At 38.8% G+C, this 27,909-nt stretch overlaps 1 protein-coding gene across 2 annotated transcripts; it reads left to right on the top strand.

The window, feature by feature from the left end:
- The first annotated feature begins 178 nt into the window (after positions 1 to 178).
- On the top strand, positions 179 to 27,889 carry nipblb (NIPBL cohesin loading factor b). 2 transcript variants are annotated; one of them, XM_079409941.1, is made up of 47 exons: positions 179 to 497; positions 4,400 to 4,543; positions 5,107 to 5,272; positions 5,388 to 5,518; positions 6,355 to 6,463; positions 6,623 to 6,774; positions 7,089 to 7,237; positions 7,371 to 7,452; positions 7,961 to 8,500; positions 8,721 to 10,343; positions 10,464 to 10,586; positions 12,073 to 12,261; positions 12,374 to 12,445; positions 12,523 to 12,612; positions 12,731 to 12,831; positions 12,936 to 13,022; positions 13,128 to 13,359; positions 13,959 to 14,110; positions 14,263 to 14,343; positions 14,430 to 14,530; positions 14,607 to 14,736; positions 15,582 to 15,664; positions 16,201 to 16,333; positions 16,421 to 16,564; positions 16,646 to 16,732; positions 16,825 to 17,045; positions 17,155 to 17,257; positions 17,336 to 17,434; positions 17,519 to 17,665; positions 18,054 to 18,188; positions 18,380 to 18,478; positions 18,583 to 18,636; positions 18,955 to 19,063; positions 19,141 to 19,277; positions 19,370 to 19,510; positions 19,600 to 19,693; positions 19,787 to 19,941; positions 20,758 to 20,848; positions 20,937 to 21,110; positions 21,224 to 21,414; positions 21,496 to 21,603; positions 24,161 to 24,361; positions 24,518 to 24,664; positions 25,114 to 25,442; positions 25,549 to 25,723; positions 26,531 to 26,707; positions 26,793 to 27,889. In XM_079409941.1, exons 2-47 carry the CDS (start codon positions 4,480 to 4,482, stop codon positions 27,156 to 27,158), a joined length of 8,274 nt encoding a protein of 2,757 aa, XP_079266067.1. In that variant the 5' UTR covers positions 179 to 497; positions 4,400 to 4,479; the 3' UTR covers positions 27,159 to 27,889. The 2 variants fall into 2 exon arrangements, with proteins under 2 accessions (XP_079266067.1, XP_079266068.1); XM_079409942.1 differs by having other exon boundaries at positions 197 to 497; positions 5,388 to 5,488.
- The last annotated feature ends 20 nt before the right edge of the window (positions 27,890 to 27,909 follow it).

Genomic DNA, 27,909 nt, shown 5'->3' with positions numbered 1-27,909 from the left:
TTTCCTTATAAGAATTCACGTTGTTTATACACATTTAATGAATACTAGAAAGCAAAAGCGTGAATGAGGAGAGAAGAAGAGAGGAGGGAGAAGAAAACAGAGTGGAGGATGATAGAGGAGAGGATGGGAAGCGGTTGATGGAAGGAGGAGGAGAGCAGGTAGCGGAAGTCGGCGGGTCGCTGCTGGTTGGTTCGGCGCCGGTGGAGGGAGTCATTCCTGCAGCAGTGCTTCCGGTCGGCATTTTGTTCTGCGAGAGAGAGAGAGAGTCTGTGTGGATTCTTTTATGAGCGCCCAGGAGCCTTTCGGCACCGAATCTTTTTCTTCCATCGTCCGGAGTAAAGTGCGAGCTTCCGCGGGCGCCTACGAGAGGAATGACCGCCTCCAGTCCGTCTTCATGTTCGCAGTGAGAGGAAACGGTGCGACCCGGATTATTGTTGTGAGAGGGACACAGCGAGCCCGAACCCCTCCACCTTCACCTTTCAACAACAGAGCCTCAGGTAAATGCGCCGGGCCCGTTTCGCTGGTTCCGAGCGGGGAAGCACAGTAGCCCGTTCTCGGGGTGGGACTGCTTCGGACTTTCCGAAAGGTTATCGGTGTTGTGCAGCCCTCGCTCCGCGTTAGCATACGCGTTAGCTCGGTGCGGGCCCGCAGGCGAATCCGCGGTTCGGATGGTTCGCGAACGAAAGGCCAAAACGGGCCGTTTAGACGGACTCAGCCGGTCCAGGGGGCTCATCTGGAGATGCAGGTGTGCAGCTGAACCTGAAGCCCGGGGATGAGAGTCATACAGGCCTGCAGCTCCGCAGACCAGAGTAAACAATACTGTCCTCTCAGAGTAAACCTCATTCACCTTCCATCAGAGTAAACAATACTGGGCTTGTGGAGTAAAACCGTTTCCAGCATCTGTCAGAGTTCACAAAATCATATCAGAACAATCCACATTGACTAGAAATCAGAATAAACAATACTCTCATATTCGAACAAAACTTAATAGCCATTAGAGTATAAATAATAGTCATTTAAGCAGTTCTCTTTAGCCGCCTGTGAAAATAAACAAAACTCTCATCTTATTTAGCATTTAGCTCAGTAAACAATATCATAACCATCTAGATCAGATAGTAAACATGATTAAATATCCATCAGAATAAACAATTCTCTCTTAAAGACATCAGACAACTATTCTAGACATCAGAATAGTTTTATTAATGAGATCCACAATATCTAATTATTGCAAACCTTTGAGAATCTATCAAAATAAAGAGCAAACATACACTCTTGTATTAAATAATGATGGCATCCAATAATTCATAACTATTATTCAAAATGGGTTTACCTGCAGCTCAGTTTAATTTTCATTTACTAAGGCAAATATGAAATTAGTTTCTATGCTTGTTTATTGTTAATTATCTAATTAAAGCATATATGAAATGATTGAAGTCATAGTGAGATTAGTAATAACTTACACAAATATTGAGACATTTATAATGCTTATGTGTTTCTAAAGAACAGAATATGATCAGTTTTATATAAAAAAAAAATATTTATTTAATAACTCTTATATAAACATTTTTTTTATAGAAAATACATTTATTTGATATATTTTAAAATAAAATATTGAGGGTTTATGATTTTTAAAAATGCGGCTCGCATTTGAAAGATTTATGACTGCTAAGACTGACTGAATGAATGAAATGCTGCTAGGATTCAGTTAGCTTTAGCAGTTCAGTTTATATCCAAAACGTGCACAAATCAAAAACCAAAAGTAAATGTAAAGTACTGTTTGTTGACAAGCTTCTGGCTTCATAACTGTAGATTTGGAGAAGGGATTACAGTTGAAATCGCTCATTTTTATGACAAGACTGTCAGATTTGTTGGTTTAAATTGCTGTGGTGTTTTATTGGAGCATCTGGTGCTGCAGAAACATTGAGCTGTGGTTGTAATCTGGGAGTTAGATTTCACATAGGAGACCTGTATTTATATATTTACCTTTACTAAATTAACAGACGTGTTGAAGCTTGTCAGATGAACTTTGAATGGCTTGCCAGTTCACCATAATTTGATGCTTTTGCTGTATATTTGTTCCTGTGGTCTTTCATTTTTACTCGGATAAATGTTTGTGTAATACCAAGTAGGTGTATTCACAGCAGCACTTTTCCTGGTTGTGTTTCACTATTGCACTGTTGTCTAGTCCGTCAATAAAGCACCATGATGAGTCACCCAACCTAGATAGATATTGAAATAAAGAGAGAGAACTAGTCAGGAAGACTTCGTCCAAAGACTGTGTGGATGAAAGCTCTTGTCTACCCATGCACATCTATAAATGTGTTGCACAATGTATAGTCCATTTTTATTTGTTGTTTTGTAATTATGGCCTAAATATTATATTATTGTGTCCATCAATTATGCCAGAACCACCTGTAGAATTAGTGGATTACTCTGCAAGTTCTCAGTCAAACTGTTTATATAAAATTGTACTTGATGTTCTTGAATGCTAAAGGTTCATTCAAGAAATTAACTAGAAGTGTGTGTTCTCCAAATCTATCTCTAAATGTAAATAACAATATTTTTTGTGCAAAATTATAATAATAATAACAATTATAATTTCATATTGTGTAATACTACTAATAATATATGTAATGTACATAATATAAAAATTAGTTTATTACTAAATGATATTAATTGAGAATTGTTAGTAGTAGATAATAATAATAATAATAACAATAATTATTATTATTATTATTATTTAGTTAATAATAATAATAAAATATTTACAATGCATGTCTAAAACATTGTTTCTATTAAGAATAGTAATATTAATGATAATAAAATTAGCCCTGAATATTGTTTTTTTAAACATCTGAAAAAAATCAATAATGGTTTAAAAAAAACAAAATTAAAAATCAATATTGGTCAACTTCTGTTCTTGTTTACATAGGCAATTACCATAAAAAGAAATTGCAATTCATCTCAAGTAATTTTTTCTTTTTAGTTGTATTTTCTGAATGTCTCGTTGCAGTAAAACACAGGGCATTCACAGGCAGCTGCTCATCTTTTATGTTTTGGAATTGATGTCCAAAGTCTCACTGAGACTGGTGGTTTGTTTGAGGAAACGATTGGCTCTTGAGCAGCTGAATGCAGCTGAAGCCAAACTCGAGGTTTTTCCAAATTTGTTGCAACCATCTGGGGAAGACCTTCCTGTTTCAACAGGACCGTGTCTCCTGCAGCCTGTCCCACTGCCTGATGGGAAACCCTCCTAGAGGAGTGCAGGCAGTTTTAGAAGCATGGGGGGAGGGGCAACTACAAAATAAAGCCCATTTGATGAGCAGATGCGCGTGTAGTTTTGGCCTTGCTTGGTGCGTCTTTTGTTCTTTGCATAATGCATATGGTAAGCTTAAAATTAAGGTTTTTGTTTTTATGTATATGGCTCCATGGCTCCATTTTTTTTTTCTTTTATATCCTTTGGTGTTTCTATGTTTTACATTCCAGATCTCCAGATGTCAGTGCTAGCAATCAGTGTCATGTTTATTAGAACACTGGGTTATTTTGAATCTAGTGGTCATGTTATAAGGAAAGAAGTGGTGTTTGCAAAGTTATCATCTCTATTATGGAGGCAAAACTAGTTGTGAAAAAATATACACCACCATTCGAAAGTCTAGGGTTGGTAAGATTTTTCTTAAATGTTTTTAAAAGCAGTCTTATATGCACAAAGGCTGCATATATTTGGTAAATAATACAGTGCAAACAGTAATATTATTAAATATTGCAGATTAAAATAACTTTTATATATTATGTGTTAAAATGTAATTAATTATTGGGATGGAAAAGCTGAATTTTCAGCATCATTACTCCAGTCTTCAGTGTCACACGATCCTTCAGAAATCATTCTAATATGCTGATTTGCTGCTCAAGAAACATTTCTTGTTTTCATCAATGTTGAAAAGATTTGTACTGCTTAATATTTTTATGGAAACTTTTTTCAGAATTCTTTGATAAATAGAAAGTTTAAAAGGACAGCATTTAAAATATAAATCTTTTGTAAGATTGCCACTTTTGATCAAATTAATGCATCCTTGGATAAAAGCATAGATTTTTTTGAATGGTAGTATACAAATTAAAAATGAAACTAAAGCTTGTCATTTTAATCAATGATGCAAACACAATAAAAGCCTCTTTATCAAATATTAAACTAAACTGACAAGATGAAGTAAATAAAAACTAGTTTCATCAGAACTGTAATAACTTGATTTGTACTGTTCTCAGGTTTCCTAGCATCATAGCACTTATATTCCTAAAAGTATTTTAATTGCAATATTGTGCTATTGTTTCAATATGTCAGAAAAGAAAGTTCTCATAATACTGAACCTGAAGATGATGTGGTCATGTCCTCCTCTTCCTCTTGCAGCGAAAGATGTAAAGGTGGATCAGTGAGCAGCGACACTGAGCGACCTGTGCATCCACGCGAGCTCCCTGCCCTTCTTCAGCATGAATGGGGATATGCCTCATGTTCCTATCACCACTCTCGCTGGGATCGCAAGCCTCACTGACCGTAAGTTGCACAAACGCTTGCTACCTGAACTTGTATAACAAACCTCACTTAACAAATATTTTTATACACATTGTATCTCTTAAACATATTTAGAAATTGTAAAGTAAATAATTCAAAATGGATCATTATCAGATAATAGGAGTACTATCAAGTTTGTAGTCTTCAGCTCATCATTTGACTTGAACATAGTGGCCACCATAAGAGGGAGACCGCCCTTATGCATGATAAAGTGTCTTTTTGTCATACACTGATAAACACATTTATCGAAAGTACTGTTGATTTCTCTCTGGGTGTTAAAATTACTTGGTGTACCTTCAAAATCGGTCTAAATATTTATCTAGACTGTATATACTGATGAATGCCCTTTTTTGATTGGTTATCGAAGATGTTGATTAAATGTTTGTTCATGCCTTTTAAATCCATAGGACTTCGATTTGATTTGTACGGGCAATAATTTTCTTTGTGACTGGATGGAAACGGGAAGTCCCCAAGAAATGAGTGAAATATTTCATGTCTCCTGTTGTGATAAGGAATAACTAATTTTTTTTGTGTTTATTTCTCAGTGTTAAATCAGCTGCCCCTCCCTTCCCCTCTACCTGCCACCACCACTAAGAGCCTGCTATATAATGGGAGGATCGCCGAGGAGGTCAGCTGTCTGCTGTCCCGGCGGGATGACACTCTCGTGTCCCAGCTGGCCCACAGCCTCAACCAGGTGTCCACCGAGCACATGTGGGTATCTCACCTCGGCCTCCTTCCTTCAGTGCATCCTCACCAAATGTGGGTATTTTACATGATATGTGAAATATCTGTGCATCTCATTCAGTCTTTGTGGTTTTACATGCAGAGAGCTGAAGGACAACTTGGGCAGTGATGACCCAGAAGGAGATGTGCCTCTACTGCTACAGACAGTGCTGTCCAGGAACCCCAATGTCTTCAGGGAGAAAAGTACGCCCACCCGATACGGGGTTCAGGGCGGTAAGGAGAAACTGCAGAAATAAAGCTGTTTAGTCTGGGCATGCTTTTATTCTGTGATCTCTGTTTAAGCTCCCTGAATTAGAAATCCCATTTTTTTGTAGCTTCCAGACTGTAGTTAGTGTTAATTAGTGGTAACTAATTATAATTTTAGATGTATGAAATCCAAATGGCTTTGAAACTGCCATATAATCTTTTTACATTTTGACTCTGGGCTTGCACAACTGTTCAAAAGTTTGGGATTGGCAAGATATTTTTTTCTGAATAAAGTCTCTTATGCTCAAAAATATAGTAAAAATGGTAATATTGTGAAATAATATTTGATATATTTTAAAATGTTATTTATTTTTTTCCTGTTATGGCAAAGCTGAACTATCAATTGTCTTTACTCCAGTCTTCAGTGTCGCATGATTCTTCAGAAATCATTCTAATATGCTGATTTGGTGCGCAAATAACATTTCTTATTATTATCACGGTTGAAAAAAAAAGTAAAGTCCAAAAGAACAGCGATTATTTGAAATATCAATTTTTAAGTCTTTACTGACAGTTCTTTTTTTCCTTGCTGGAAAAAAAACATTTAATTAACTCAAAAAATGTTATGGACCATAAACGTTTGAACAGTGGTGTATATTTGCAAATATTGTAAGTGTTCAATATTTTTTACGTTTGGGTCGCAAATTGCACAATGTTATTTTATTGCTAGCTAAAACTAATCTATTTAGTTTTAGTTCTAGTCAGACAGCATGGCAAATAAAAGCTTGAATTGCCATGTCATTTGCCACACAACGTCAACATTTAAAATTAAAATTTTTTGACACTCTTTATTTTTTGCCTTGAAGGTTTAATGCAACAGCCAATGATACCGCCGTACAAGATGCCTCAGAATTCAATGCATGGAAGTCCGGCATCAAACTACCAGCAAACCACTATAACTCCGAGCCCTCCCAGGTACTGTTCCAGTTTCCTTTTTATTTGGGTTAGATAGGTAAGTGGCAAACAGCATACCAATTGAACGGCATATAGCGTGATTGAAGTAACTAACATATGCAGAAAATCCTGGTTCAATTTCCATTCCGTATACTGACCGGTTCTGCTCTTACTCGACAGCCGATATGTTCAACCTCAGGCGGGTTCTGGTACCAGGTACATGCCCCAGCAGAACAGCCCAGTACCCAGCCCGTATGCGCCACAGAGCCCTGCAGGCTACATGCAGTACAGCCACCCACCCAGCTACCCTCAGCACCAACAGATCCAGCAAGGTGAGTCCCTGCTCTCCTCTCTGAAGAGAACCTCAAGAGGATTGTCACCGTTTTCAGTATCTGTAGTCTTAAAACACCTCAAGGCTCAAGGAAAAGTGGTTTTAATAAGGTTGGTTCTTAGTGAATCCTCTTTTATCCATGTCCCTTGCTGAATGAAATGACTGAAAACCATTCCTTGCTGTTGAAATCAAAAAATTAAATGTGTATACAATTTTTTAATGCATATTCTTGTTCTTATTGTGAAAAATTTGTCATTGCAGATTATTCCAAATAAAAATAAGTCAGTGAATAAGTAGTTTTTTTGTGTGTTGCAGTATCCGTATCCAGTCCGATAGTTCCTGGTGGCATGAGGAACATCCATGACAACAAGGTCTCCTGTCAAGTGTCAGGTAACTCCAACCATAATGCGAGGCATTGCTCCAATGATGAGTACATCAGCATCGTCCAGAGACTTGGAAATGATGTGAGTGCTTGCCAACAAAGGTTTTTTTAACCCTACATATATTTCTGCCTCCAGATTATTTTTCTTAATTCGATTGGGCCTAGATCTGTATTAACAGCACATTTTTCAACCCATGTTGTCTGTTTTTTCACAGGAGAGTGACCCCGCTATGAGAAACGCCTCTTTTCCTGTACGCTCCGTCTGCTCCCCTGCTGGAAGTGAAGGAACTCCAAAAGGTAGATTGAATCTCAATTTTTGTACCTACACCATTTTTAGGTGGGTTATGCTTTTAGGCCCCTATTTACACCCCCACTGGTCTTTATTTCAAATTGTACTTTGGGTAAGTTTGCGGCATCAATATAAGTACCACAGTCTTTACTACTGGCAGTTGTGTTTGTGTGTACTGGCATTTTTTTAATTTGAGAATATTATCTCAACAGACATTTAATTCACGAAAGATGAATGAATAAAATATGAATCACTATCTGGTTAACTGTGATTTCTGTATGGAGATAAAAGTTAGGACCATTATTTATACTGGGTGACTTTATACTATGTTGTTTGCTTTTGGCATCTTATAAAGTGTTGGACTCACAAGGTCAGACTTAACAAATGGATATGGAGGGTAACGTGGATGTGCAACGATGCAGAGATTAAACCAACCAAACTCTGACATACTGGTTCATTCTCTTGCTGATTTTCACAGAAGTATGATTTTTCTATTTTATGTTGGTTACATTTCAGTTGGATCTCGGCCGCCCTTGATTCTTCAGTCTCCTCCACCCTACACCTCCCCAAGAGATGCTGCTCCTGACCGCCTGTTAGACTCTCCCGAACGGAAAAAGAAGCAGAAAAAGTTAATTAAAGATGAGGGGGGTAAAGGTGCCATGTACGGCATTGTCAGCTCACCCACTAAAGACTCTACAAAGCTAACAATAAAGTTGTCTCGAGTGAAGTCTTCTGAGACTGAGCAGTCAGCTGAGCCGTTGTCAGTGGTAGAGCATGGCTCAGATGCTGAGAATGAACTATCGTGCAATAGCTTACCATACCACCGGAACCCCCAGGAACGGCTTTCCGCAGGACAGTGTCTTTCGGGTGAGCAGTCAGCCTACCAGCAGGTTCCTGTACTACAGAACACTGGGGCACTTGCAGCCAAGCAACCTGGGGTAGTTAGTGGAACCCCCTACGACGAGGCAGAGCTGGATGCTCTTGCTGAGATCGAGAGGATTGAGAGGGAATCCGCTATAGAACGAGAACGCTGCTCTAAGGAAGTTCAAGATAAAGGTTGTGTTTATTTTCTAGTTACTTGATGTGCATGCTTTTAATCAATTATCTAAATGCTTTAATCTGAATGACCACTTCTATTACTGGTGCTTGTGAAGGTGTAACGTGCTAACTACAACTGCTAGCAATGTTCTGGCACCCACTCATCCACTCATATTTATTGATGAAAATGTAAATGTGTTGAATACTGCTTCTTACCTGTATGATTCTAACTTTGCAGATAAACCTCTGAAGAAGAGAAAGCAGGATTCGTACCCTCAGGAACCAGGAGCTGCAGGCACCGCGGGCGCTTCTGGAACACCTGGCGTGGGTGGCGGATGCAATGCTGGGAACAAACTGGTACCTCAAGAGGCTTGTGCTGCTAGTAACGGAGCCAGTCGGCCGGCCTTGATGGTCAGTATAGACCTGCAGCAGGCAGGCAGGGTGGAAGGGCCAGTGGAATCCTGTCCTGTCCCTGCAACAGAGGCCCAGCGCTGGCCAGAAGATGGTTCTGAATCCACCGGGGTCTTGCGACTTAAATCAAAGACAGATGGAGAGGTGCAGAGGACTGTAGATGGTCGTCCAGAAGTCATCAAGCAACGGGTGGAAACTACGCCACAGAAAACTGCTTCAGATGGACGACCAGAGACTCCCAAACACAAGCACGAGAACCGCCGAGAGATCTCCAACAAAGTCAGTTCAGAAAAGAAATCGGATCCCTCCAAGCACAGACATGATGGTAAACCTGACAAAGTGAGGCCTGAGGGAAAAGGTCATGAAACTCCCAGAAAACAGGAAGGACGGTTGGAGGCGACTCGAGAGAGCAAAGAAGAGAGGCAAAAAGATCGGGACAGTGAAGGCTCTAAAGTCCGACGATCAGACACATCTAAGTCCAGCCGGGTAGAGCACGACAGGGACATAGATCGGGACCAGGAACGGGAAAAAGAAGGGGAAAATCGAGACAAGGAACCAGAGAAAGATCGAGACAAGGTGCGGGACAAGGAGCAGGAGAAAGATCGGGACAAGCTGCGGGAGAAAGATCGGGACAAGCTGCGGGAGAAAGATCGGGACAAGCTGCGGGAGAAAGATCGGGACAAGCTGCGGGAGAAAGATAGGGACAAGGTGCGAGAAAAAGATCGGGACAAAGAGCGGGAGAAAGATCGAGACAAGGAGCGCGTTAAAAATCGGGAGAAAGATCGGGACAAGGAGCGGGTAAAAGATCGGGACAAGGAGCGGGAGAAAGATCGGGACAAGGAGCGGGTAAAAGATCGGGACAGGGAACGAGAAAAAGATCAGGACAAGGAACGGGAGAGGGTCCGGGACAAAGATCGGGACAAGGGTCGAGACCAAGAAAAGAAACGCCACACAGAATCAACAGAGGCCCGGGACAAGCGATCTCCTGAGCAGCGCTCCCGTCCTGACAGTCCACGGGTGAAGCAGGAACCTCGAGGTGGAGCAGAATCTCGAACAAAACCTGAACGGTCAGTCCACAAAACTCCCAACAACAAAGACGAGAAACGGAGTGGAGACAAGAACCGACTAGATGGACACAAGCCTCCATCCTTTGACAGTAAAACGGCAGAATTTCCCAACTACTTACTGGGGGGCAAATCGAGTGCATTAAAGAACTTTGTCATTCCCAAGTTGAAACGGGACAAAGATGGTAACGTAATGCAGGAAATGCGTCGAGAGCTGTTTTCCGAGCCACTTGTGAAATTAGAAAAACTGGACCTGGTGGAGGACCTCAATAAGGGCGCCAAACCTGTTGTTGTTCTGAAAAAACTTTCCATTGATGAGGTCCAGAAGTTGATCAGTAATTCACGCAAGTCAAACAAGAGCAGGTCATCTTATGGAAAATTTGGAGGTAAGTCCCCTGTTTTCATGACCAGTGTCTGAATATGCATTTGGAGAGTTTGAGTAGCCCTCTCTGTAGGGGGTTTCAGTGATTCAGTGTTAACGGAACTTCCTCATCATGTGTTTGCAGAGATGGATTCCCGTATGCCACTGTGTGAGAGGGTGAAAATGAATAAACGCAGACGCAGCTCCACTAATGAGAAGCCCAAGTATGCTGAAGTCAGCTCAGATGATGACAATAGCTCTGTAGAACGTAAGTACATTTACTGAATGCAATGTTGTTTTCACACTTAATGTGCCTGCTTGATCCGAATCAGGTTTTCATTATCAATCTTATTTCAAAAAATTAAATGGAAAGCAAAGCTTTGGTTTAGTTGGTGTTACTAATAAACTATTGGCAAAATATTCCTACAGAATGCAGTTAGTTCACATCCATTTTGCATTCACATTAACTGCAACTCGTATTGTGGTTTACTTTTAGCCTTCCCATTTCTTTTGGCTTTAAAGGGATAGTTCACCCAAAAATGAAAATTCTGCCATTAATTACTTACCCTCATGTCATTCCAAACCCGTAAGCAAGGATCCTAACACGATCAAGGCTCAGAAACGTAGCAAGGACGTTGTTAAAATAATCCATGTGACATCAGTGGTTCAACCGTAATTTTACAAAGCTATGAGAGTACAAGAACAAAATAATTACTTTATTCAACAATTAACATACGTAAACAACGTATGCAATGTATGTACGCACATACATTGTTTACGTTGTTTACACTTTGATCTGAACGTAAACAACGCATCCACTTACATACGTTGCATATGTTGTTTACGTATGTTAACAACGTAAACAACATATTAGGGAAGTCGTGGCCTAATGGTTAGAGAGTCGGACTCGTAATCGAAAGGTTGCGAGTATGACCCCGGCCGGCAGGGATTGTAGGTGGGGGGAGTGAATGTCCAGCGCTCTCTCCACCCTCAATACCACGACTGAGGTGCCCTTGAGCAAGGCACCGAACCCCCAACTGCTCCCCGGGCGCTGCAGCATGGCTGCCCACTGCTCCGGGTGTGTGTTCACGGTGTGTGTGTGTGTGTGTGTGTGCATTTGTTCACTACTCACTGCTGTGTGTGTGCACTTGGATGGGTTAAACGCAGAGCACCAATTTCGAGTATGGGTCACCATACTTGACAATACGTCACGACTTTTACTTTACTTTTTACGTATGTGATACTCTCCAAAATGGCGCTATTGGGTGACGCGGAGGAGACGAATTGTTGAACAAAGTCAAAATTTTTGTTTTCTTGGTGCAAACAAACTATTCTCGTAACTTCATAAAATTACGATTAAACAACTGATGTCACATGGATAATTTTAACAATGTCCTTGCTACGTTTCTGAACCTTGACCATGTTAGGATCCTTGCTGTCTTTGGGAGGGCCAGAGAGCTCTCGGAATTGATCAAAAATATCTTCATTTGTGTTCCGAAGATGAACGAAGGTCTTACAGGTTTGGAACGACATGAGGTGAGTGATTAATGACATAATTTTCATTTTTGGGTGAACTATCCCTTTAAGGACCGTTTTTACACTAGTCCAGATTCAAACTGATCTTGATGAATAACGAAACCCATGTTTGCATGAAAACCTAAAGTGTTATTGACGTCTCCTCTGCTTAATTACTTGAAGTTGAGATAGATTTAAGTTGCCTTTCCATTCAAAGTTTTCATCTTCCTGGCTTGTAGTGCCCCCAAAGCGTTCGAAAAAGGACAGAGACAAAGCATGGGATTATGAAGAAAAGGAACGAAAGGGTTCTGGAGATCAGCGACGAAGTGTAGGTCACTTCGACAGCCGGAGAAGTTCAGGCAGTCGATACAGAGAACGCAGTTCCGTGGAATCGGATGAAGATTCACCCCCACCCAGCCTGAGTGATCGTAAGTGACCAGTTATACACATTATCATTTGTTATGTTGGCAGTTTTGTTGCTCAAATGGGTTGAAGTGTGGAAATCGTATAACTGTGACCTTTGACATCCTTCAACAACAGTCGCCAGAAAGTTGAAGAAGAAGGAAAAGCAGAAAAAGAGGAAATCCTACGAGCCCAAACTGACTGAAGATGGTATGTTTTTAGTTTGTAGTCAGCGTTGAGCGATCTGAAATGCTGGGATCTTTAGTAATCCAGCTTGTGCTCCACAGAATTGATGGACTCCTCCACGTTCAAGAGATTTTCCACCAGTGTTGACAACGTTCTTGAAAACCTTGAAGATGTGGACTTGACATTGTTAGGTAAATGTGCAAATGTGCAGAAATTATTACATTTGACATTGAATGTTCAAATTACTTCAGATAATGCTGTACTGGAATGTTTCTGCAAGTGTGACAGTAATTGATTTAATGAATGCAGATGATGATGAGATTCCTCAGGAGCTGCTCCTCGGAAAACACCAGCTGTCGGAGTTAAGCAGTGAATCAGCCAAAATAAAGGCTATGGGCATCACTCATAAGGTGGGTACAGGATCACCTCTGTCAACAGGGGAGATTGGGACCAGGCTCAAGAGACGGGGCACATCAATACCTGATCTTTTAATGCAAACTGCCTTTATCCTCAGATTCCTTCTGATAAGATGGTGAAGGTCCAGAGTATTTTGGAAAAAAACATTCAGGATGGTGCGAAGCTCTCCACCCTCCTGAATCTTGTAAGCGTCATTGTCGCTTTCAAATTGGTTTCAAACAGTTTCAAATTGGCAGAATGGCTCTGCCGTTGACTCTTGCTGACAGGTTCCCTATCCTTGTGATTTCAGGACAACGACAGGGACGACGAGGAGCGTTTGTGGCGTGACCTCATCATGGAACGTGTCACCAAATCTGCTGATGCTTGTCTGACGGCTCTTAACATCATGACCTCAGCACGAATGCCGAAGGCCGTTTACATTGAGGATGTTATCGAGAGGGTCGTGCAGTACACCAAGTTCCATCTACAGAACACGCTGTACCCACAGTATGACCCCGTCTACAGGGTGGACCCTCATAGCGGTCAGTTTTGGACATTAAAACAGTGTCCTAACCTATAAGATCCTTTCCCTTCCATGCTAACTTGAGTTTTCATCCTTACCAGGTAGGGCCACAAAGTGTTAAACAAAAAGATGTCTGTTGCTTGGTTTATATTTTTATCTCGACCATGAGATCTCATTGGTCCCTTATTATCAAATATATTCTGATTGACTGTAATATTATCATATTGCTTACATTCTGGACTGAAAAATTGCTTGATGCTGGAAACTTTATTATCCTAGTGAAAAATAAATATGCTAAAATGTATTTGAAATACATTTATTTCATGATAGGTATACTGCAAATACATTTGCATATTTATGTACCTAATAAAAATACCATGCAATTGTACTTTTACTATACTAAACTTGTATAATTAATTTTGTGCTTAATGCACTTTCATTGCGTGGAAGTCGAACTAAAGATATACTAAAGTATATTTGATTGTGCTAAAGTGGAACTAGTGCAAGTTTACTTCAGCTGCAATTTAAATATCTTGCATGAATGTGTAAACAAATCTGATCACATGCCTGGTCATCACAACAATTGTCCAAATGATGTCTGTTCTTGCTTCGTTTCAGGTGGAACACTAAGCTCAAAAGCCAAGCGAGCAAAGTGCTCAACGCACAAGCAGAGAGTTACTGTCATGCTCTACAACAAAGTTTGTGACGTTATCAGTAACCTGTCTGAACTCTTGGAGATTCAGCTGTTGACTGACACGACCATCCTTCAGGTGAGAGTCTGACACCTGGCTGCTGCATCTGTATAAAATTCTCTTGTTCTTTGCTGCAGTCAGCCCTCGCAGAATAAGACCAGAAACATGAATTTAGACTGTAAATGTAGTTAAATGAATAAATCCGCACTTGTGTATCTCTCTCTCTACAGGTCTCGTCTCTAGGTATCACTCCATTCTTTGTTGAGAATGTGAGTGAGCTGCAGCTTTGTGCCATTAAACTAGTGACGGCTGTAAGTATCAGTGCAGTTCAGCTTTCTTTACGCTATGCTTTGCTGTGCTAACAGCATCTAACAGTGTTGTGTTATGCAATTTCCAGGTGTTTTCTAGATATGAGAAACACAGGCAGCTGATCCTGGAGGAGATATTCACCTCTCTCGCCAGACTGCCAACCAGCAAGAGAAACTTGAGAAATTTCAGGTAAATGCTGCAGTCTGGTCTACCAGCTGTTAAGGGCACAATGTGAGCATGTGTATTGACTATAATCTGTGTGCAGACTGAACAGCAGTGATGTGGATGGGGAGCCCATGTACATTCAGATGGTGACGGCACTAGTTCTGCAGCTCATTCAGTGTGTGGTCCATTTACCTTCTGATAGGGACTCTGATGATGATAATGACAGAAAGGTAAGAGTTGAGTTATATTTATTGATGTGTTGAAACAAAGGATTTTCCTTGCTCTTGTGATCAACTAAGAAGACATACCCTGATGTTCACTGAAGCGACATTTCTGAAAAAACTAAACAAGAAAAAAACATACAACCTACACTACTGTTTAAAAGTTCGGGGTCTGTTAGATTTTTTTTTATGTTTTTAAGTGTCTTGTGTTCACCAAGGTTGCATTTATTTGATCAAAAATATAGAAAAACAGGAAATATTAGTTTAAAATAGGTATTTTCTGTTTTAAAATGTAACTTTCTTGTGACGTACAATCATTACTCCAGTCTTCAGTGTCACATGATCCTTCAGAAATCATTCTAATATGCTGATTTGAAGCTCAAGAAACATTTCTTATTATTATCAATGTTGAAAACGGTTGTGATGCTCATTTTTGTGGAAAACGTGATGCATATGTTTTCAGGATCCTTTGATTAAATAGAAAATTCAGAGGAACAGCATTTAAAACGTCGTTATTGTCACTTTTGATCATTCCATGCTGAATAATTATTAATTTCTTAAAAAAAAAAAAATCTTGCTGACCCTAAACGTTTGAGGTGTTTTACAAATTCCATGTTATCATTTTATATTGACAAAGATCTCAATAGCAAAGGTACAATAGCAAGAAGACCCTGTTTAAGACCTTGTTTGGCCTATTTTAGCTCTTGTTTAGCTATTAGCTACATTCTGAAATGACTGCAATGTCACATTATGATATGTGATTGTGAGTCTCTTCTGTAAAAAAGTGCTTTCCAAGAACATTTGATATTTTTATTTTTTAAGCTTATTTTATAAAATTATTACATTTTTTGCAGGTTGATAAGGATGTATTAATCACAAACTCATATGAGACTGCAATGAGGACAGCACAAAACTTCCTCTCCGTTTTCCTCAAAAAGTAAGAAAAGCCCCTGACATTATTCCAACCCACACACTTCAACCCATTTATATTGGGGAAAAAAGAACTTTAAAGTCATTTATATTTCACGTTCTTCTGGGATCAGTAATGCATGTCTTTTTTTCTACATACTGTATTTAAGCTAAGCATGTACATTGTCTCAGGAAACACCTGTTCTACTCTCATCCGATGCTTTTCAAGAGGGCTTAACCATACCATCTCAGGACAAACAACACCTGCATCTCTAAATTATTTTTGTTGTTTTACTTAGGCTACCTATTTTTTGTTCTTTGTCTCTAAATGTTTGAATTTAAGTTTTTTTTTTTATTTAGTTTCCTTGTAAATTGATCCGAGGGAGGGCATTTGTTTATTAGACAGGGACAATACTGAATAATATTGCTGCAAAGGTTTGAGCAGCAGATGCTCTGTATATATGCTTTTAGATATCTGCTACATTTAATTTTTTTTCAAGAAAAATTCTTGGAAATTAAGTTGCACTGTTATGTTTATCCATTTAATTTTTGTTTAAATTTCAGGTGTGGTAGTAAGCAAGGTGAGGATGACTATAGGCCGCTGTTTGAGAACTTTCTTCAGGATCTACTGTCCACAGTGAATAAACCTGATTGGCCGGCTGCAGAGCTGCTGCTGAGCCTTCTGGGAAGGCTGCTGGTGAGTTTCAGATTGGTATTTCACAGGTAGAGTGTGTACCGTTCCATCACTTGAAAACTCACACAACGCTCTGATTTCTCTTGGTAGGTTCACCAATTTAGTAATAAGCAGACAGAGATGGCTTTGAGAGTGGCCTCTTTGGATTATCTGGGCACAGTGGCTGCGCGTCTTCGCAAAGATGCTGTCACCAGCAAAATGGACCAGCATTCAATCAACCGCATCCTCGGAGAGGTAAAACAGCAGAGTCTGCCACATCACAAGTATGAATCCCTCATGGCCTGAAAGAAACTCATGCCAGTTTGTGTTTTCCAGAGCTCAGGTGGCGATGAGATTCAGCAGCTGCAGAAGGCTCTGCTGAATTACCTGGATGAGAACGTAGAGACTGACCCGTCACTATTGGTGAGAAAAATAAGACATTATTGTGACAAGCAAAAAAGGCCCAAGAATCTCTGGAGGTTTTAATGTTATTGTGATGTCTTCATTTTCAAAAGTTTGCACGGAAGTTCTACATCGCGCAGTGGTTCAGGGACACCAGCACTGAGACGGAGAAAGCCATGAAATCGCAGAGTCAGAGGGACGACGACTCGTCCGATGGGCAGCACCATGCAAGGGATGTCGAAACCACTAGTGAGATCTTGCAGAAAGCCGAAGCGCGCAAGAAGTTCCTCCGGTCTGTTATCAAGACCTCGGCATCGAAATTCAGCTCACTGAGGTACAAACAGCAGCAATTTTTTACTTTTTTTAAAGTGATAGTTCACCCAAAAAATATAAATGTGATATGTTTAGAAGCGTTTTGACACCGGCTATGTGTTTTCTCACAGAGTAAACTCGGATACTGTCGACTATGAGGACTCGTGTCTTATTGTGCGATATCTGGCCTCCATGAGGCCGTTTGCACAGAGCTTTGATATTTATCTAACACAGGTTAGAGGTAATTTTATCTCTCAGCATATTTCTTTGTATTTGCATATCAGTAATACATCTTCCCATTTGTATCTGTAGATTTTGAGAGTTCTCGGTGAAAGTGCCATCGCGGTTAGAACTAAAGCGATGAAATGTCTTTCTGAAGTGGTTGCGGTGGATCCGAGCATTCTAGCACGGGTGAGTGCAGTTCCTTAAAAAAACTAAGCTTTTTAATGTCCTCATTTGCATACGTTTAATTCTCATTTGCTTTTTCTGGTTTAGTCGGACATGCAGCGGGGAGTTCATGGCCGACTGATGGATAATTCCACCAGCGTGAGAGAAGCTGCGGTAGAGCTGCTGGGGCGCTTTGTACTTAGTCGACCACAGCTAACTGAACAGTATTATGACATGCTGATCGAGCGCATCCTGGTTTGTGCTTTTCTTTCCGTATATACTTGTCTGTATTGTAGATATATTTTTTGAATTATGACTGTCTTTAGTAGCAGTCAGCAGTTTCTTTGTTCTCATGTAATAAAATAATGAAATCAATATTTCTTTTTCCTGTTATACAACAAGAAAAAAATTAATAATCATTAATTTTACAATAAAACAAAAACAGAATTGTTACCATGTATGCTGTCAATCTTGAAAACAAAGTGTTTTGTGTTTCTCACCTTTTTAAGAAGAACTATATGCAAATCAATATTTCATGTCCACCCATTAATTAACTAATTTATGTATTTGGTGGAACTCATGAAAATGGATTGCTTTGAGTGCATCATGTAGGCTGATTTGAGCTGGCAAATGTTTTCTGCAGGACACAGGCATCAGTGTGAGGAAGAGAGTTATTAAAATCCTGCGGGACATCTGTCTGGAGCAGCCCACCTTCAACAAGATCACAGAGATGTGTGTAAAGATGATCAGGAGGGTCAATGATGAAGAAGGCATCAAGGTTAGTTGCGTTTTTCTCTTTTCAAATCTGTAATAAAATAAATTACTAAATAAAATAAATAGTTTAAGTTGATTTACTTTATAAACTAGTCGTCCAATTTTAAATAAAATCTTTTCTAGTCATGCAAAGATTTTTATAATTTTTTTTTTATTGTGCAGTCATGTAATAACCAGTTTATTTTTGCCATTCAGAAATTGGTTAATGAGACATTTCAGAAGCTCTGGTTCACCCCAACACCTAATCACGATAAAGAGGCCATGACTCGCAAGATTCTCAACATCACAGACGTGGTAAGGATCTGCAGAGTGGGCGAAAAACGGACCCTCAGGACATGTACTTTAATACACGTTTAAGGTCACATTATGTCCCTCTGACGTGAATCATTGTCTCTCAGGTCGCTGCATGCAGGGATTCCGGTTACGACTGGTTCGAACAGCTCCTTCAGAATGTAAGTTGCCCATCTATGTTCAAGGACAATTTGGATTTGCTTTTCCAATGCTTAGTAGTGCATTTAGGGGTTCTCGGAGATCTGGGATAGTACCTTGAAAGGTTGTAAGTTTGAAACCAAGGGGTGCTAGAAGAGCAAGATACTCATTTTCAAATCCATTCTGTTGCTCTTTTCTGAAGTAGGAAGTTGTACATTCTGACTTTCTGAGTTGAATTGAACATAGCATTAGCCTCAGAGGAAGTGTGAACTGGAATAAATGTACTTTTTCAGGAAAAAAACAAAGTAACCTAACCATTGATGTAATCTGTGTTGTCACAGCTGCTAAAGTCAGAAGAGGATGCCTCGTACAAACCGGCCAGGAAGGCTTGCGCTCAGCTGGTGGACAGTCTCGTGGATCATATTCTGAAATACGAGGAGTCACTCGCAGGTATGAGCTGTATTAAATTATGAAGCAAAGGATTTACATTAATTGAACTCTTGGTGAGTTGTTTTTTTGTTTTGCAGACTGTGAGAATAAGGGGTTGACATCCAGTCGCCTAGTGGCATGTATCACCACGCTGTACCTGTTTAGCAAGATCCGACCCCAGCTGATGGTGAAACATGCCATGACTATGCAGCCATACCTGACCACAAAGTGTAATGTGAGTATGCTGTCTGGGAATGTATTGCAATAATTGGTCTTGTGCTGCCATCTATAGGCCAGAGAGTGAAGGTGCTTCTTGTGTCCCTACAGACACAGAGTGATTTTATGGTGATCTGTAATGTGGCTAAAATCCTGGAGCTTGTTGTTCCTTTGATGGACCATCCGAGTGAAAACTTCCTCACCACCATCGAAGAAGACCTGATGAAACTCATCATCAAATACGGCATGACGGTCAGTTGGAGAGCGAGTATCAGCAGCTCTGGTGTCCAGCGGTTTGTGTGACAACAGCTTCATGGTGCCATCTGCCTTGTTTCCTGCAGGTTGTGCAGCACTGTGTGAGTTGTCTTGGTGCGGTTGTCAATAAGGTCACCCACAACTACAAGTTTGTGTGGTGTTGTTTCAACCGATACTATGGTGAGTAAATTTCAACACCTGTCAGGAGTCTTTTGCTCATCTATGATCCTGAGTGTGTTAATCAGTCTAAAATTCTTCTTGTTTAACGTGAAGGAGCACTAAACAAGCTGAAGCTGCAGCATCAGGAAGACTCAAACAGCACTGTACTGGTCTCTAATAAACCTGCACTGCTGCGTTCACTCTTCACTGTGGGTGCCCTGTGCCGACACTTCGACTTTGACCAAGAGGAGTTCAAAGGCAGTAATAAGGTAAAATCATGATGATTTCTGGATTTTAAAAGTCTCAAATCCAAGGAAAAATTTGCATGCATTAATAAATTCATATATAGTCACATTCATATTTATTTTTATTCTTTTTTCTTTTAGATCACAGACTGTTTTTGTAGTTGTGTTAACACAAACTTTAAATAATTTAATTTTGGTATATTAAAGAACTGGGTTTATGAATTCCCACGATCAAAATAAATTCTGCTTACTTGTTGTATTAATTGAAATGTATATTATAATTACAATTATATTATTAATGATTTATTTTGTTATATTTATGTATTATTAGTCTTATGTCACAAGAAATATTTTATTCCTTAAAAAATAGACATCTATTTTTAATACAGTAGATCAGTGGGATTGAGTAGTCAAATTTATTCATTCGTTTTAAATCATTTAATCATTTCATTTAAAAATATTGAAGTAATTTTACTGTATTCATTACTGTATTATACATTAATATTAAATTCTAGTTTATTGTGTGTGTATATATGTATATATTTGTTGCTGTTAATATGAAAAAGCTGATACATTTACATTGTTTATACATCATTTCTGCTTAATTGTTATACAAAAATGAAACCTCCAGAAACATTATGAGAATGAGAATTTTGAGGAAAATGTGCTTAATTGGCATGAAATGTCATTTAAGCATAATGTCATAATATGTTGTCACAATATGAAAATGTCTTAATGGCCCTATAATGTGTTTCATTTCCTTTATCAAATGTAACCTTGAAATGTTTTCATAAGATTCAGTTCTTTACCTGTCTGGTTAATGGCCTTCTTCTCTTTCAGGTGGTCATAAAGGACAAAGTGCTGGAGCTGCTGCTGTATTTCACTAAAAATGAGGATGAGGAGGTGCAGACCAAGGCCATCATTGGTCTAGGTAAATATTTGCTCTCCATTATCACTACATGTTTTCACCTTTTTACTTCACTCACGGTAAACAAAACCATGATCTGTTGGTTCTCCAGGCTTCCTGTTCATCCAGCACCCAGGGCTAATGTTTGCTTCAGATGTGAAAAACCTCTACAACTGCCTCCTGGCCGACAGGAAAACGTCAGTGAATCTGAAGATCCAGGTGCTAAAGAACCTGCAGACATACCTGCAGGAGGAAGACTCGCGCATGCAGGAAGCCGACAGGGAGTGTGAGTGTCATTTATAAAGGATATTCTTGTCTGTGTTCAATGCATCTGTCACTTGGCAAGTAGCTAGCCTGTCAGCTATTTTTATTCTCATTCTTTGTCTTTGGTATTTTCAGGGAATAAGATGTCTAAGCAGGAGGACCTGAAGGAGATGGGCGACATCTCATCTGGCATGAGCAGTTCTATCATGCAGCTCTACCTCAAGCAGGTGCTGGAGAGCTTTTTCCACACGCAATCCAGCGTAAGGCACTTTGCCCTCAATGTCATTGTCCTGACGCTCAGCCAAGGCCTCGTTCATCCTGTACAGGTACGTATCCTCTGCACAAACTCTCCTAAAGCCGGATTGAAAGAGCCTTTAGTTTAACTGGCTTGTTTCCTCCTCCATCAGTGCGTTCCGTATCTTATCGCAATGGGAACTGACTCGGAACCCACAATGAGGAATAAATCTGATCAACAGCTGGTGGAGATTGATAAGAAATACATGGGATTCATTCACGTAAGTGAATTTGAACAACTAACATGCATTTGTCATGTATGATGCTGCGAGAAATTTGAATACATTAGGTGCATTAGGCTAAAACCATTAAAAAGTGTTACTTGAAATAAAAGTTAATGAAATTATAAATATACAATTTATCTTTTTAATTGAACCCATTTATTTTTTAAACCAAAACTGTTTACATATAATAATAATAATAATAATAAACTGAAAAAAATACAGAAAACAAACAAACAATTAGAAATTAGAAATTCTTACAGCTGTTGCTAACAAGTGTAAAAAATTAACAACTTATTCTAAAAAAAAAAATATACATGTGTATATATATATATATATATATATATAATTTTTTTTTTTTTTTTTATTGTTTTATTTCAGCTAGGGATGTAACTATGACGATAAATCATGATAAAATTCCCCACGGTTAGTATTACCGTTTCATATTTTAATTATCATTAAAACCGTATTCGATTACCGCGATCTGAACAACTCATGATAAATAAATACTGTCCAGCATAAAGCAGAGTGTAACAGTCTCACGAGCGCACGGCAGCAGAGTTTCATTCTGAGTGAAAACAGGGCGGAAAAGATGGGAGGTTTTAAAAGAGTGCTTAGGGAGTTATACAAATTAATATATCAGTGAATTAATTATGAATGTACCTCTGAAGGATCTGACTGTCTTCAGAAACGATTCAATGGCATTTTGTTTTCATCTCAGCTCCATGTAATACCTAAAGGAAGTGTTCTTAAACAATACTGCTTTGTTCGCGGAGTTCACGGGAATCAGCTGTAATTCAGCTTTTCCATATAAAGCGCCACCTGCTGTCAGAGAGTGGATTTACAGACACTTATTTACATTCAGCCTGTGTGCAGTTTCTGTCTGGCCAAAAAACGGACTAAATTTGCATGCCCTGCTGTAAATTTTAACCGGTTGATGAAAAACAAGCTTATGTGGATTCTACACATTTAAACAATTCAGATAAGCTATATAGAATTATTTATGGAGCAGATAAGTGGATAGAGAGTTGGACTTGTAACCTGAAGGTCGTGGGTTCGAGTCTCGGGTCCGACAGGGATTGTAGGTGGGGGAGTGAATAACCAACACTCTCTCCACCCTCAATACCACGACTGAGGTGAGACCCTTGAGCAAGACACCAAACTGCTCCCTGGGCGCCGCACCATTGGCTGCCCACTGCTCTGGGTGTATGTTCACTACTGTGTGTACACTTGGATGGGTTAAATACAGAGCACTAATTCTGAGTATGGGTCACCATACTTGGCCACTTCCCCCCTCCCCTTCCCCTTATTAATCAATTAACATTTTGACTTAACTCTTTTCTTTAATGACAAAGTCATTTTATTTGCTGTTTGTTGATTTTTAAGTATAAAACTTGGTGAAGTGATTTATGTGTCGGTACTTTTTGAACATCTCCAGCACATTTTAACAATACCGTGATAATACTGATAACCGTGATAATTTTGGTCACTGTTATCGTGATAAGAAATTTTCACACCGTTACATCCCTAATTTCAGCTAGTTGCCAAAGCATCATTTTTATTTAGTTTTACTTGACGTGCAAAAAAAGCTAAAACTAAAACCAAAGTAAAATTAATAAAAACTACGTAGACACATTTTTAAAAATACCTAAAAAACATGTATGTATATGAAGTATGTGTGTATACACACACACTTATAAAAATATATAACCACACATTAGATTAATAAATGTTATTTAACTAAAATGAAAAGAAAATATTCAAATAACTAATATATTTATTTATATATATATATAGTATATATAGTGCTGTTAATCGATTACTCGTGATGAATTGCATCCAAAATGAGTTTTTGTTTAGATAATATATGTATGTGTACTGTGTATATTTATGTGTATATTTAAATACACACACATGCATGTATATATTTCAGAAAAAATTTATTTTTATATATTAAATGTGTGTTTATGTATATAAATTATATGAATATAAATATAGACATGTAAATACATGTAAATATTTTCACAATATATACTGTATGTGTGTGTATTTATATAGAACAGAACACACATTATGCAAACGAACTTTTTTGTATGCGAATAATTGTTATTAATCATTTGAAAGCACTACTAATATATAATATTATAAAATATAAAAATGAATGGTAACACTTTACAGTAAGGTGTCATTTGTAAACAGTAAATGTATCAGTTAACAAGAACAAACAATGAACATTGCATTTATTACACTATTTATTAATCTTTATTAACGTTAATAGAAAGACACTTATTGTTGTTTCATGCTAGTTCATATGCATTATTAAAATTTGTGTATTTTTTAACATTAATGCACTAAGTAAATGCTGGAATTAACATTAAGATTAATAAATGCTGTAGAAGTATTGTTCATTCTTAGTTCATGTTAACTAATGTAGATAACTAATGTTAAATAACGAACCCTGTTGTAAAATGTTACCAGATTAATTCCAAATATTAATAAAAACTATGATATGTCAGTCATACTAAAATAACCCTGGCCATATATGCCATTCAAACAGATGAAGGCTGTGGCAGGGATGAAGATGTCCTATCAGGTGCAGCAAGCCATCGTGGATTCAAAGAACACTGTAATCAGGGGTTTCCGCCAGGATGAGACAAACGCGGCTCTTTGCTCTCACCTCTACACCATGGTGCGTGGAAACAGACAACACCGCAGGGCTTTCCTCATCTCGCTGCTCAACCTGTTTGATGACAACACGGTCAGTGGTTTTTTTATGTTTTGCATTATATTTCACTCTGGTGATTACTATCTTTTATATTATCTTCTGTAGCTACAGTTTATGCTTTTCTATATCTGCCAGCATTTTGAGTGGCCTGTGTTTCTTAAATAATGCCGTTTTTTTCTTCCCATGCAGAAGTCAGACGTGAACATGCTGCTGTATATCGCAGACAATCTCGCCTGCTTCCCATATCAGAGTCAGGAAGAGCCGCTGTTCATCATGCACCATGTAGACATCACACTATCAGTGTCCGGCAGCAACCTGCTGCAGTCCTTCAAAGAGGTGTGCTGCTTTTTCCACCGCTCACTGTATTGAATTTCTATCCTTTTACTCTAACTTCTATTATATATGATCAAATTAAATAAATCAAATTAATGTGGCATGAAAAGGGGTAGTATTAAATACAAATATCCACCTCCTTGTCCTTAAAATGAATTATTAAATCCATTTGTACAATTTTCCACGGAGCCATGCATGCATGCATTTGTCATTATTATTTTTAGTTTTATTCATTGTTACTTCAGTTTAAGTTAGTTTTACATCCATTATTTAGCTTTATTTCATTTAACAAATATGATTTCTAGTACTTTTAATTTGGTTAAAATTTGCATTTATTATTTTAATTAATAAAAGTTTTTAAAATTTGTAAATTTTGATAACATTTTGGTTGCACCACCGTTTTTTTTTCAAGCGCTGACATTGTTTTCTAACAATCTTGCCTTGTATTTCAGTCTTTGCTAAAAGAGCCTAGACCACGGGAAAAGAAGAAAAAAAGAGGGAAAAAATATGGCTCTGAGGATGAGAGTAGCAGAGGAAGCAGCAGTGATAGTGATAGTGATAGCAGTGATGATGTCATCCGTCGGCCCAAGAAACCCAGACGATCCGCTGCAGTGAACTCTGCCTCAGATTCAGACCTCGACTTGGAGGATGTGGACAAGGTCATGCAGCATCTACCTGACAACCCCGAGCCCTTATTGGATTTTGCCAATGCCTCTCAGGGCATCTTGCTGCTCCTCATGCTCAAGCAGCACCTTAAGAACCTCTACGGCTTCTCTGACAGGTGAGCTTTACCCGCTGGTCCAAATGCATTCTGGTCTGACATAACCGATGTAATGTGTTAATGGTCACTGGCTCCATAACAAACTCTTCTTTGTCTCTTCCTGCAGTAAAATTCAGAAGTACTCGCCTACGGAATCTGCAAAGGTTTATGATAAGGCTGTAAACCGGAAGGGCAATGTGCATTTCAACCCACGGCAGACACTGGACTACTTGTCGAACAACCTGTCCAATGCAGATCTTACTTACGATGTCAAGAGGAGAGTCGTCAGACAGTATTTAGATGTAAACATTCAGATTTTCTTTTTAGAGTTTTAGATTTGTTTAATTATATATATATATATATATATATACACACACCCAGAGCAGTGGGCAGCCATTTATGCTGCGGCACCCGGGGAGCAGTTGGGGGTTCGGTGCCTTGCTCAAGGGCACCTCAGTCGTGGTATTGAGGGTGGAAGAGAGCACTCCCCCATCTACAATTCCTGCCGGACCTGAGACCCAAACTCGCAACCTTTAGATTACGAGTCCGACTCCCTAACCATTAGGACATTACTTTTTTTTTTTTTTTTTTTATAATTAATATCATCCCATTTTTTTAAGCATTAATAATCATTAATGTTTTATAATTAAAAGACGAAGACGAGTGATTTAATAATTTTATATGCATAATATGAAAATATGAATTGTTTTTATATGCTTTATAACTGTTTTTTTTTTATTTTATTTTTTTATTATTAACGAAAACAATCTAATAAAAATAATTTTCATTAACGGAAATAAAGCTTGAATATAATATACATTTTTGAAATAAATACTTTTTTTTTTTAGGTTATAAAAATATGGCTGAATAATTTTTTGTATTTAACATGAAATCTGAATATATAAAAATAAAAGATAGTTCAACATATGAATTAATATTAGAATATTATATAAATATAAATTGAAGACATTTTAATATATGAATTTTTTTTTTAGGATTGGCACAAAAAGCTCATTGAATTGTCTTGAATTGATTTATTAAAATGGACAGTTTGAACTGATTGACAAAAATGAATCAAACTGACCATCTCTAAATGTTTTATTTCACAGTTTAAGGTACTAATGGAGCACTTGGACCCAGATGAGGAAGACGAAGAAGGGGACGCTTCAGCCAGTATCCACGCCAGAAATAAAGCCATCACTGCTCTACTAGGAGGCTCCAGCCCCAAGAATAATGCTGCTGACTCGTACGACGACGATAGTGATGCGGACGAAAAGGCTCCTGGGGTAAGAAAGCCCCAGTGCTGATGTTTTCATTCGATGTCTTTACGTTACCGTCACTTTAAAATGGCATGTTTTTGTTCCCTTCTAGTCGTCACGGAGATCCAGAAGAGGCGGAGAATCCGCAGAGGCATCAGGTCACATGAACGAAACGGTAGAAGCCATGGACGTCATCGCTATCTGCTGCCCCAAGTACAAGGACCGGCCGCAGATAGCGCGCGTTATTCGGAAGACAAGCACAGGCTACAGCATTCGCTGGATGGCTGGATCGTACTCCGGCACCTGGGCAGAGGCCAAGAAACGTGACGGTCGTAAACTGGTGCCTTGGGTGGACACTATAAAGGAGTCTGACATTATTTACAAGAAAATTGCCTTCACAAGCGCACACAAACTGTCCAACAAAGTAGTGCAGACTTTACGTTCACTGTACGCAGCCAAGGAAGGAACTTCCAGCTAATTAAATCTGTAATAACTCTGGAACTGTTACACCCAACAGACTCTCAGCAGCCAAACTTCATCAGGATTTAACGTTTTGTAAACTTAAGTCGCAGAGAAAAGAGTACCACAGACTCACAGGTTTTAAGATCCAAGGCCGGAACTGGTCGAATTAAAGGACGATTTTAAAAGTGTGGTCTGTTTGGAAATGTAGATGTGATTCCTGTACATCTTTTAAGTTAAACGGAAAAGAAAGAAACAGAGCTCCTTCGCTGTTGTGCAGCAACTTGGTTGTTTGAATTTTTTCCCCCTCCACTGTATCATAGTTTAACACAAAACAGAAACAAAAAATGTTTATATCTCTGACGAAAAAAATCTGTTTAAAGAAATAAACCTAAAGTGAATGTTGGAAATTAGTCTGTTGATGTTCTTAATAAAGTGACCTTGGAGTTTAACCTAGCACCGGATGGATTTCTTTAGCTTAGCTCAGTTTCCAGGGAAATAAACTTTGAAACATCTCCTCTGCTTTATGTTCTACTTCTTTTGTGCTGTAAAATGGAGTCTCCTGGACATAATTTATTCAGTTGAAAGCAGAGCATGCAGTATCTGTTGCCTACATGGTAGGGAGGGTTTTTTGTAAATGTAGATTTTGATGTATTGGGTCTCTACACCCCACAGCGGGACGAGGGACCCCCAGCATGTGTGGAGGAGCAAATACTGCAATAAATTTTTTACTTCTCTTTGTTACTTGTCTGGTTTGCGTTTGACTTTGA

Source organism: Barbus barbus, assembly GCF_936440315.1.
Source record: "Barbus barbus genome assembly, chromosome: 47".
Taxonomy (NCBI): domain Eukaryota; kingdom Metazoa; phylum Chordata; class Actinopteri; order Cypriniformes; family Cyprinidae; genus Barbus; species Barbus barbus.
The sequence above is the reverse complement of the archived record's forward strand: the minus strand, read 5'-3'. Positions and strand labels throughout refer to the sequence as shown.

What these genes read in the sequence shown, in the direction of transcription:
- nipblb (XM_079409941.1), top strand. Translation starts at nt 4,480, where the DNA reads ATGAATGGGGATATGCCTCATGTTCCTATCACCACTCTCGCTGGGATC. An exon ending in TCTCCACCCTCCTGAATCTT is followed by an intron (nt 13,023 to 13,127) that starts GTAAGCGTCATT and finishes TTGTGATTTCAG; the next exon opens with GACAACGACAGGGACGACGA. An exon ending in CTCTCCGTTTTCCTCAAAAA is followed by an intron (nt 15,665 to 16,200) that starts GTAAGAAAAGCC and finishes TTTAAATTTCAG; the next exon opens with GTGTGGTAGTAAGCAAGGTG.